The sequence below is a fragment of the Pseudophryne corroboree genome, chromosome 5 (genome assembly GCF_028390025.1).
Source record: "Pseudophryne corroboree isolate aPseCor3 chromosome 5, aPseCor3.hap2, whole genome shotgun sequence".
Lineage (NCBI taxonomy): Eukaryota > Metazoa > Chordata > Amphibia > Anura > Myobatrachidae > Pseudophryne > Pseudophryne corroboree.
The window spans coordinates 582,667,141-582,679,692 of record NC_086448.1 but is presented as its reverse complement, the minus strand read 5'-3'; the positions used below and the strand labels follow the sequence as shown (position 1 = coordinate 582,679,692).

At 42.3% G+C, this 12,552-nt stretch overlaps 1 protein-coding gene across 1 annotated transcript in view; it reads right to left on the bottom strand.

Moving 5' to 3' along the window:
- Window positions 1–2,087: 2,087 nt before the first annotated feature.
- Window positions 2,088–12,552, bottom strand: part of LOC134929632 (uncharacterized) — a gene marked incomplete at its 5' end in the record, with an annotated part of 71,982 nt that continues 61,517 nt past the window's right edge. Inside the window, 6 exons of the mRNA XM_063925215.1 lie at window positions 2,088–2,100; window positions 3,240–3,362; window positions 3,513–3,711; window positions 6,386–6,478; window positions 8,512–8,583; window positions 9,578–9,627. Of these exons, the coding sequence (XP_063781285.1) occupies window positions 2,088–2,100; window positions 3,240–3,362; window positions 3,513–3,711; window positions 6,386–6,478; window positions 8,512–8,583; window positions 9,578–9,627 (550 nt within the window). The remainder of the gene's footprint in view (window positions 2,101–3,239; window positions 3,363–3,512; window positions 3,712–6,385; window positions 6,479–8,511; window positions 8,584–9,577; window positions 9,628–12,552) is intronic.

Sequence of the window (12,552 nt, the reverse complement as noted above, 5' to 3'; positions counted from 1 at the left end):
ACGGCGGCGGAGGCCGCGGGAGACGCCATGCCAGATGTAATAAGGCGTTACTGTGACAGCGTCTCAGAGAGACAGGAGAGGATGCAGGAATGTGAACATTAGGATAACAGATGGGATCCGGTCCTGGAGCGCTGAGCCAGCCTTAGGAGGCATCTGATGGGTAAGAAATGGCGTCCAGATACCCGGATCGTGACAGTAAGTCTCGAGCTACTCAGAAACTGCAAAGAAGTTTATTTTCGCAATTCTGCGAATCTTTCGTTCGCAATTCTACTATGCTAAGATTCACTCCCAGTAGGCGGCGGCTTAGCGTGTGCAAAGCTGCTAAAAGCAGCTAGCGAGCGAACAACTCGGAATGAGGGCCAATGTACAGTACAGTAAGAAGCTTGCTGGTACACAGGATGTGTTCTATACCGCGGGGAGGGGGGGGGGGGCTAGGAGGGGGTTGCTTAGAGTCAGGACTGCTTTGCACAAATACTGTACAGTAGCAGTCATTCTGTACATGTATTGACTGGCACAAGTCACTGTCCTTACAAATTCCTTGTTGTAAACTAGGCTGCATTCTGGGAGATTTGATTTAATGTACTGTATGATGCAGGCGATTAGGAGGTAAGAATTGTAATTTGTAGACTCCTACAATATCCATGAGGGTAGGCAATTACTGTACTGTATGAACCATCAGCATATGTGTGGAGAGGAATAACCCTTCACTGCATAAAGGAAGCACTCAATACAATTGTGCAAAGTTCTCAAATGCTTTTTTATTGCATAAAATAATAAAAAACAAATACACACATCATTAATAACTGTGTAACATACAGTGTTGTACTGAAAAATATATTATAAGCAAAATTGTAACTTGAATATTAATACAGTAATGTACAGTAAAGCTACTGTACATAAGTCGTTATCAACATACTGCACAGTCTTACTGTAAAGGTGTGTAACAGTACTTTACTATACACAGCAACCTCAGGAGTTAATGCACTGTACTTTAGAAATACTGTACTGTCTCAATGAACTTGCAGTACAGTACTGTCAGTACTGTACCCAGAAAGACTGTAAGTACTGTTCTGTAGTTTGGAGCAGAGAATGGAAAGGGGGGGCTAGGATCAAATAAGGTTTGAGCTAAAAATATTGTAGACACAGTTGTTCTTATCTGCCGTCAAATTCTAGTGTATGTTTCTACAGTACAGTACTGTACAGTATGTTTCTCTGTTTACTAATACTTCTCCCCCATAGCGACACATCATACTGTATGGTACCATACCGTGCTGTATAATGGAATATTTATTGGAAAAGCATCAATATACTGTAAATGTAAAAAACGTTTTTATTACAAAATCAGATTTCATGCAATGTACTGGTCAAAAATGTACAGTACTCTATTAGACTTATAAAACTGTAAACAACTGTTCATACACATCAATAGCAGTACTACTGTATGGTATAATGTATAATATTGTACATTAGCTTACGCAATATTCAGACAAAGGCAATTTTATAAACATTTTTAATAATGCTTTGATTGAAATTTTATACAGAAAATACAGTACAGAACTACATATTTGTGGCTTGACCATTTCTTTCAACTATAACAGGTAATACTTTTATACAGGTGATTTATATAATTATTACAATGTTCAGCTGTGAGTACTTCTAGCCAAAAGTTTTGGATTCATCCAACAGCTGCTGTTTTGTTGTTAGCTTCGCAACACTCCTAATGTATCACTTCAATTGAGCCCACACTAATTCAATGTCCGGTGATCTAATAAAAACAGTACAGAAAAAAATGTTTGTTAATTAATGAAGTTAAAAAGAGAAAATTAAACATACAGTATTGTACTGTTCATTAAACAAAAAAATACATTTACAGTACTAGAGTGCTACCCAGAATTTTACTTGTACAATATTAAAACAATACTCACTCTGGTGGTGTGCATTCCCAATGGATACCTTTCTCTTCCATAAATTTGGCTGAGGCAAAGTGTTTAGGGTCATTGTCTTGGAATATCCTGTGATGAGATGGGTAATATTTACTCACGAATGGCACCATACATCCCTCTACTATTTTTTCTTGGAAGAATTGCTTATCCATGATCCCTACAGAAATAACAAAATGTTGTTCATTAATAAGCAACTAATTTTTTTGTGCATTTACATGTATTGTACTATACAGCATGTATTTTTACAGAACACAGGCACAGAATAAAGTATAGTACTTGCGAAAAATAATAGGGGACCAGCTCCTAATCATGATATGCCTCCCCATACATGGACCTTCAATGGATGCTTTGGGCGTGGCTTTAATGAGATATGGTGACGTTTCCAGAATGACATTCTGGAGAACCTCTCAATAGCAACAGACGATTCTTCTGTGAAAATGACATTGTGAAATGTTTCACCACTCTCAATTCATCTTTTCTTTATTCGCATCTCTTATCATGGGAGATATCCTGTGAAGAGCCAAAAATAATTAATCAGCTACAATAATGAAATAGATTACAGTATATACAGTAGACTGTATGTACAGTATACGGTACTGTATACATACTGTATACATTATACTGTATATACATTATATATACACATTACTGTGTATATACTGTATACTGTCTATATATATATTTATATATATATATACATACACAGTGTATATATATATATATATATATATATATAATCTACATATACACTGTATACAGGGTATACACAATACAGTATATACCTGCACAGTACAGTATACACTGTACTGTAAAAAGTATACTATAGACAGTATATACATAGTATATACACTGTATATCAACAGTCAGGCGGCACTCAGATGAATAAACAGTCAACAGGCAGTTGTAAATGTAACGTTTCGAAGCAGTTTGCTTCGACCTGATGACAAAGTAAACTGCTTTGAAACATTGAATTTACAACTGCCTGTTGCCTGTTTATTCATCTGTGTGCCCCGTGACTGTTGGTATAGATTGGACATGCTGTGTTACCTACTGTAGGAAGGCACCAGCTACGAAGGCACCAGCTACGAAGGCACCAGCTACTGTATCTGATTATTGGGAGTACTGCTTGAAACACACATTTATATATATATTAGTATACACTCTGTATAATGATTTACGTCATTGCTTTATCACTTATCAAGGGATTATTAACTGTGAATAAGTGTGCATTTATGCTTTATACTGCTTTCAGTATTTTACCTTGTAGCGCCAAAGGTCCATCCCATTTTCCATTACATCCTTCTAATGCTGGCGATTGATTTGTCCAGGTCATACTTGGAATGGAGAATTTGTTTTATTTGCAAAGCAGTACGCTCATCATCCTCACGAGTTAGTTCCTCCACAATTTCTTGCGCTCTCCTACAGTACAATACAGTATGAAAAATACAAATTAATGAACAGCACAAGTACAGGAAGATGAAGTGTTCCCTTTTTTCTTTACTATTACAACAAAATTGACTATTGTATTCAGTATGTCAGTTAAACATTACAGTACTGTACAGTACCTACCATGTGCATTTTGTAGGAAATGCAAATCTGGGCGTTCTCTCGAAAGCATGATAGCGCACAGTTTCTAAAGTGACTATAATGCCACTTTCCTTGAGCCATGCATGGATCTCTTTGATGCTTTTATTTTTTTTTTCATGTTTGCAATTATCTTGCTTATAGTTTTGTTGATAGTTACTGGCATGTTGTCCAACCGTAACTCCTGTGTGGAGAAAAAACATTTGTGAATACTGTATTCTAAAATGTACACATTTGAAAATTTGCAACGGTTTTGTGATAAAAGCTAATACTGTACATGTTTACTATACAGTACCTGATGTTCAAATTTAAGTACTGTTTACTGTACTGTACATTACTGTACTGAAAATACCACATCAGTGTTATGGACTGCAATTACTTTCCTGTATAAAACAGTTGAATAACCCTCCTTGGAAGTGCATGGGCCCTGTGCGACTTACAGTACTGTACAGCATAAGGGACGACTGACATACTGTACCAGCATTACATACTGTACAATACATGTCACTACTGTATGTAAATTCTTCAATTATTGCCTACCAGCAATGCAGCTTACTGTATATTAAATACTGTAGGCCTATAAATGTGCATCTCAATATAGTAGTTAAAAAACACAGGGCGCTATGGGGATAAGCGAGCTCAATGCACCGTAAGATACTGTACACCAGACTCAGGGGCATATCCAGAACTTTGTGGGACAAAATACTGTATTTTGAAGGGGCCCCCATCCCAATGCTTGTAGAGAGACTCTTCTCTGCAGCAGTTTTTAATTTTATGCCCTATAATAGTGTCCTCCAGTACTGTACTGTGGTTAATTTTCTGAACCATAGCAGAGCCTTATTTAATAATATGCCCCATAGTAGTGCCCTAGTTTCTTTTATGAATTGTACTGTAGTAGTGAATACATTCACCCTACAGTACTGTACTGTATGTCACCTATTGTGTCTCATTACAGAGCTCTGGTCCATATAACATTAAAATGTCCTACAGTTCATGTTGTACTGTACCACACTACAATGGGGTGTGGTATGTTAGGTCGACAGTAAGTACTGTAGGTAGACATTGATGGAGTCGACCACTATTGGTCAACAGTAAGTAGGTTGACAGGGATGCTAGGTCGACATGATCTTTAGGTCGACATGGTCTAGGTTGACAGGTGAAAAGACCCCATAGCAGCTGCACTGCCTACACCTACAGTATAGTATGGTACAGTAACCCATGCACATTACAATACACCAGTCTCGATCGCATAGTAAGTTGACCAAATGGCTGCCGCCCGTGACCCCTTGCCCCGTGGAAGCCGTCAGCTATGGAGTGAGCAATGGCACAGGTTTTGCAGGCTATGGGGCAATGCTGAAGGAGCATCTGAATACCCTAGCTAAAATACACAGGGGAGATAGGGATAAGTGAGCTCTATGCACATTACGATACACTGGACTCGATCGCATAGCAAACTGTCAAAATGGCCGCCGCCCATCAAATCCCGCCTTGTGGCAGTGCTCAGCTATAGAGCGAGTGATGGCATAGGCTTTACAGGCTACAGGACAATGCTGAAGGAGCATCTGAATACCCTAGCTAAAAATACACAGAGCTGATAGGGCTAGGCGAGCTCTATGCACATTACGATACACCGGACTCGATCGCATAGCATGTTGACAAAATGTCCGCCGCACGTGATGACCTCGCCTCGTGGCAGCGCTCGGCTACGGAGCGAGTGATGGCACAGGTTTTGCAGGCGACGGGGCAATGCCGAAGAAGCGTCCCAACACCCTAGCTAAAATACACACGAATAGTACAGTACAGTGAGGATATTAATTTAAATATATAAATAAATGAAAACAGTATATGAAAGATTTACCGATCAAATACTGTATGGAGAAACTGAAGAAACCAGCGGGAACAAGTGAGGCCAGCAAAAGATTTCAACAGCAGGAACACAGAGAGCAAATTAGCAGGAGAAGTTTCGAAGGCCGGAGGCTTTTCACACAGCAAGTCTGATTACGAGGAAACCGCTTTGCAGAGTGGTTACCGTGCTGTGACTGAGACACTCTTATCCTGATTCAAACAAAGGAAATTCTTCCCGCTCAAAGCATGCTCTGTGATTGGTGCCTTTGTAGGTGCATTCATCCCTACACCAATCACAGAGCATGCATGTCACGGTAGCGACAGGCAGAGCAGAGGACACCACCAGACGCGCGACTTGTGAGTCCACTGGCGGTGGTGTTTCCCAATTTTTACTTAACTCTGCAGCGAGGGGATAATGAGCTAGCATCTTTTTAGACAGGGAGAATTTCTTTCCTGGAGACTCCCAGGATCCTGACGTATGTCAACTAAGTGGTCAGAGTGGGGGCAAAACTAAAACCTTCTGATGCTTGAACTTATCTGGTTTCTTAGAGGTAGCTGGAGGTTCTTCGCCATCATCAGTTTGAGGAATCAGCCTGATAGCCTCCAAGAGGTCAGGAACATCCACTTATGTCGTAGATTCCCCATCAGAAGCATCTGCATCAGTGTCCGAGGGTTCAGTATATGCACCATCTTCATCAGATGAAGTATCTGAAATATGTGTGGATTGTGAGGAAGTAATAGCCCGATTAGATGACCCCTTGGTCTTAGGCGCTCGAGGGTTAGGATTTTGCTTAGCCAAAGACTGATTTAATTGCTGTAACTGAGAGGACAGAGTATCTGCCCATGGTGGATTAACTGCAGGGACAATATGTGGCTGTAATGGCACATGAGGTCCCATGGGGGGGCAAGTCTTGTTACCAGCGTAGTCAGTAAATTAGAACATGTAGCCCACAGCGGGTCATGATTCACCCCCGTTACTGTAGACTGACTGAGGGGTATAAAACCCCCAGTACCTGAACCTTCAGCTGCAATATTCTCCTCAGAGGCATCCATGGCAGTAGCACTGCATGCTGCAAGATCAGCCATAGAATTATCACCCTGTTTAGCTGACATGATATGAAAGCATAACCGTAGGGCAAAATAGTACAATATAAGTAGACAAAGTTTAGCATAAATCCCCCTGTATAGTGTGACTGCAAGCAGAGCACACACGGAGGATTTACGAGGTATATGGAGACTGTAATACACAGAGACAAATACCACAAGAGTATATCCTGTGAAACACTATATTATATGAGAACCCTGATGCACTTAGCCCCCTTCAGGGTATAGAATATAGGGATACCAGTATATGTGAGATACACAGAATGGAAATCACACAGCAGCTACTGGCACATACACACACAGTCACATGTACAAAGCAGAAATTATCACTAGCAATACTAAGTAACTGCACTACAAAGTAAAGCTATATATGAATATAGATATAACAATGCACAGTAAAGACTGGATGTATATCCCAGGGTACTTGTACTAAATAGCCCTGAATGTAAGCACTAATATTAACTAACACTGTCTAAAAGACATGTAGAATACTTAAGTGTCCTGTAAATGCTCAGCGCTGATGATGCAGGCAGCTTTACAGAGGAGACATTGCCCAGCAGTCCCAAAGTCAGCTCAGACTGTGTGTAATGGCGCCCAAACGCTGACAGGGAGTGAGGGATGCAGAGAGATGTAGCTCCAGCGAGGGAACATTAGCAGTAAATGGCACCTGGGCTGGGGGGAGGGGCTACAGGTCAAAGCCTTATCCCCTTGCTGGACTTCACCACTGGGTACTGAGGGCCTTAGTAAAATGTATTATGAGGTAATCTGACCTGTGCTCTTGTCCTGGCGGTCTAGTGGGGTTCCTGTAGAGCCACAGTGTCCATGCCTGCGCACGCAGTCTGTCTCCTAAAGACTGCGCTGGATAGCAATTTGCAGCGGGTCCCTCCTAGGGGATCCTCTTACCTCCTCCCTTGATGCAGCCACGTGATCCCAGAGAGCAGCGGCAAGTGTGTGTGCCCTAATAGAAACCGGAGCCCTCCGCTGTAAGTACCCGGCAACCAGGGCACGGCAGTATACAGCACCGCCGGGGGAGGTGAGGGAGCCGCAGCATGATATGTCAAAATGACATATAGTACTTGTAAGTGCCTATGTTGCGGCCCTTGAAGTCTTCTTTCTTCTGAAAAGCTCTTTTCAGGGCTACTCAGCGCAGCTCTCCCTGTTAGGTGCCTGCACTGCAGGCACCAACTTACAAACTGAGCTCCAGTGCCTGGAGGCGGGGATATAGAGGAGGCGGCGCTAAGCATCCTGGGATCAGTCAAAGCTTTTAGCCTGTTGGTGCCTCGGATCAAGATCCAACTCTACACTCCGATGTTATCCCTGTGGACCCCCAGTGTACCCCGCTGCAGAAATGTTAATTAATGTAGAATCTGATCGGTTGCTATGGGCAACATGACCAGTTAAAAAAAAACACCCATCTAAAGTCCGATTTGTGCACTTTTCAGCAGATTTTTTGTGCAGATGCTTCGAAATCAGATGAAAAGTGCACAAATCGCATCAGATCACTCTCAGCACTAATTCTTACCACTACTAAATGCAACCTCACCCTCATCCATCAGCTGCTCCTCCTCCTTCTCCTCCTCCTCCATGGCCTGGGGCAGTGTAGGGCTGTGAAAAGAAAAATGAAGGACAAAAAAGGTTCATTCCATGAAATACTGTTTTTGACACAATACAGTACAGTACATGAAACTTTCAATTGCATCCCCACTGCAAAGTCCACACATGCAGGACAGTATCCTCGCGTCTTCAGTACAGTATCAATGGATTTTTACCTATAGAATGTAAGCTTGCGAGCAGGACCTTCCCACCTCCATGACTGTTATTACCCACTACTGTACATACAGTACTATTAGTACTGTAAGTAAAATGCAGCAGAGTAAAAATGTACCCCCCCCCACACACACACACACACACACACACACACACACCAACTACTGTAGCCCTGCAAAAGCTAAAAATACACATTCAGTACAGTGCATTGTTTACACTATCTACAGTACTGTATTTCTATTTCCAAATTGTACTGGACTGAACTTACTTGCTGGGAGTGGTGTTGTGGGGGCCGGAGGCTGCTGATCCTCCTCCTCCATGGCCTGTGACAGTGTAGGGCCTGTGAAAACAAAAATTCCATGAAATACTCTTTTTGACACGATTTCTGTGTTGAATATAAAAAAAACTGAGGGGGTAATTCCAAGTTGATCGCAGCAGGAAATTTTTTAGCAGTTGGGCAAAACCATGTGCACTGCAGGGGGGGCAGATATAACATTTGCAGAGAGAGTTAGATTTGGGTGGATTATTTTGTTTCTGTGCAGGGTAAATACTGGCTGCTTTATTTTTACACTGCAATTTAGATTGCAGATTGAACACACCTCACCCAAATCTAACTCTCTCTGTATATCTGCCTCCCCTGCAGTGCACATGGTTTTGCCGAATTGCTAAAAAAGTTCCTGCTGCGATCAACTTGGAATTACCCCCTGAGTCAGCTTGGCGGAGAGTAGATTTCACACACAAAGACGAAAAGGTTTCTTCACAGTAAGGACAATACTGTATGTGTTTGGAATTTCCTGTCTGCGAGAGTAGAAAAGGTGGACTCGGTCAATACTTTTAAGAATGGGCTAGGTAAATTCCTAATGGATAAGGATATACAGGGTTATGGTGGTTAGATTGCGCACTATAGTAAAAAAAAAGGAATAAACACATCGGCAGTCATCCACAGCAGATAAAATTAGTCCCCCCAAAAAAATACAGTGTACAGTAGGAGACCACAAATAGCTTGAACCCGATGGACAAATTGTCTTTTTTCAAACTCAGAAACTACAGTACTGTGTGTTACTATGTTACAGTACAGAACAGTACTGTAGATTACAGTACTTACTGCACTGGGGCTCCTTCTCCGTCTCTACCTCTATGTCAAGAATGCAGAGGCCAGAATCAGGGGGTAGTGGAGGAGGGTTAGGATACTGTACCTCACCCTGTTGGGATTGCTGCAACCAGGATGTCACTGTCGGTCACCTGACTGCTGGAATCCTGACTGCTGGTCACGCAAACCCAACCCATTGGTATAACCCAATATACAGAACAGTACAGTACTGTAGATTACTTACCAAGTTGGGAAGAAGGCTTCTCCTTCTCTTCCTCTTCCTTCTTGGGGTCACTGATAATTACAGAGTGGGAAAACAAAAAAATAATATAAACCAAATACCGTACACTCCAGTTACTACAAATACATCAATAGCAACGATTAAAGAAGGACAGTATACATTAGGCCCTTGAAAAGACAAGTTGGGCATCTTAATCACAGCTGATAATGGCATACTGTACAGTAGTGGGAAAATTAAAATTATTTTTTTCTCTTCTGTATTCCCAAGAAAAGACCAGATGACGGAATTAACACATAACCTCAGCAACAATAATGTCACACTGCTACTGTAAGTGCTTACTGTATTTAAAAGAGGAACTAGTTTGTGACTGATAAAAAAAAATCAAGACTAACTGACGATTTATTTCGCCGAAAACCGCTCTGAAATTGTCGGGATTTTTATGAGTGAAATAAGTGAAGAACATTACTTTAACCCTATCCCAAATGATTTTAGTTAAAACAAAGGAAAAAAAATATTTTAATTCTTTTTCAAACATCGATCAGGAACATCGCGACCATCGGAACATCGGGAACATCGCGACTATCGCGGCTTTCATTTTGAAAGCCGGGACAGCCTGCAGGGGGGAGATCTGGGGGTGGCTTGGGAGGGTTAATTTACTCTCCCCAGCGGCTGCCATTGTCAGCAGCCGCTGGAGGGGGGGATCCTGCCGTGCTGACTGATCAGCAGTGATCGGCAGCACGGCAGACACAGGGGGAGAGTGCAGGGAGACAGAGGGACCTTCCGGTCCCTCTGACAGCAGCAGCGGAGGGAAGTTTATCTTCCCTGCCGCTGCTAACACTGTCTATCTGACTGGTCGCATCCCGTGCGACCAGGTCAGATAGAGCACTTGCAGGCATGGTCGCATCTGATGCGACCATGCCAGGCAAGTGGTTAATAAGTCACCTGGTCCAGATGGAATTCACCCTAGGGTTCTTATGGAACTACCTGTTCTGTACACTCTGAAATAGCAATACTGCTATTTTTGAACTTCAATTACTCACTTATAGTACAGTACTGTACATCAGGCATGGTTCCCAAAGACTGGCGTACAGCGGAAGTACTGTAGTGCCGATATTCAAAAAGGGAAGTAAATCTGAACCAGGTAACAATAGACCAGTTAGTCTTACATCCATAGTGGGAAAAGTACTGGAAGGTATTTTAAGGGATAATATACAGAATTTCCTTGAAGCCAATAAGGTTATTATTAGGAACCAACATGGGTTTGTGTTCGATAGATCATGTAAAAAAAACTTGTTAGGCTTTTACGAAACAGGGCGAACCTGGACCAGGGTAAGGAGGTGGATGTAATTTTTTTAGACTTTGCATTTGATACAGTACCGCACATGAGACTTACTTTATCTATAAATTACTGTACAAGAAATGGGGCTAGGGAGCACAATATGCATTTGGGTTAGAAATTGGTTAGGTAATAGGGAGCACCGAGTTGTGGTAAATGGAACTTTTTCAAATTGGACTGAAGTACAGTACTACAGTAAGTGGAGTGCCAGAAGGGTCTGTTCTTGGACCACTATTGTTCAACATTTTCATAAAAGATATACAGTAGCAGTACTGTACAGTAGGTCTACAGAGCATGGTGTAAATTTTTGCAGACAATACTAAACTGTGTAAGGTTATAAATTCAGAGGGTGATGCTGAGTCTTTTCAGAACGACTTATTTAAACTGGAAGCATGGGCAGCAAAATGGAGAATGAAGTTCAATACAGACAAGTGTAAGGTACAGTAATCCACTTTGGTAGCAAGAATGAAAAATAGGATTTTAATACCTACTGGTAAATCCTTTACTCCTAGTCCGTATAGGATGCTGGGGTCCACTTCAGTACCATGGGGTATAGATGGTTCCGCAGGAGCCATGGGCATTCCAAGACTTTTCAAAGGGTGTGAACTGGCTCCTCCCCCTATGCCCCTCCTCCAGACCGCAGTTATAGGAACTGTGCCCAGGGAGATGGACATTTCGAGGAAAGGATTTACTTTTATACTAATGGTGAGATTCACACCAGCTCACACCTCAACCATGCCGCACAACATGGCATTCAACATAACACACGCCAACAGGCATGAACCATTTGCAGCAACATGCTGAAAACAAATGTAACATAACTTGTGTAACTATAATGAACAAACTGCAGGTAAAGTACGCACTGGGTCGGATGCCTAGCATCCTCTACGGACTAGGAGAAAAGGATTTACCGGTAGGTATTAAAATCCTATTTTCTCATACGTCCAGGCTTGGACTGGCCCACAGGGGTACAGGGGAAACCACTGGTAGGCCCCACTGCCTGGGGAGTCCTCCTCCTCTAGGGATCAGGTTCTATACTGTACACTTGAATTATATATTATACATATATTACCTTATACTGCACAGGATTATGATGTATTCTCTACAGTACATTGCTGTCATTAATCTGGCACATTATCATGCATGCACTAGCATTAATTACTATATAAATTATCAAGGAGTCCAGACCAGGTACTCTATAATGGTTAGCCAAACCTCTGTGGTGGCTGGCCACACCCCCTTCAGAGGCTGGCCACACCTCTAATCATGGGCCCCTACCACTGTATACCCCCGGTGGGCCCTTCATGCTCCAGTCCGACACTGCATACGTCCTAGAGGATGCTGGGGTCCACTTCAGTACCATGGGGTTATACCAAAGCTCCAGTACGGGCGGGAGAGTGTGGATGACCCTGCAGCACCGATTGACCAAACTTGAGGTCCTCGCCCAAAGTGTCAAACTTATAAAATTTAGCAAATGTGTTTGACCCTGACCAAGTAGCTGCTCAGCAAAGTTGTAAAGCCGAGACGCCCCAGGATGAGCCCACTTTCCTAGTAGAATGGGCCTTCACGACTTCGATACCGGCAAGCCTGCCATAGAATGAGCGTGCTGAATCGTCCCTCTGATCCAGTGCGCAATAGTCTG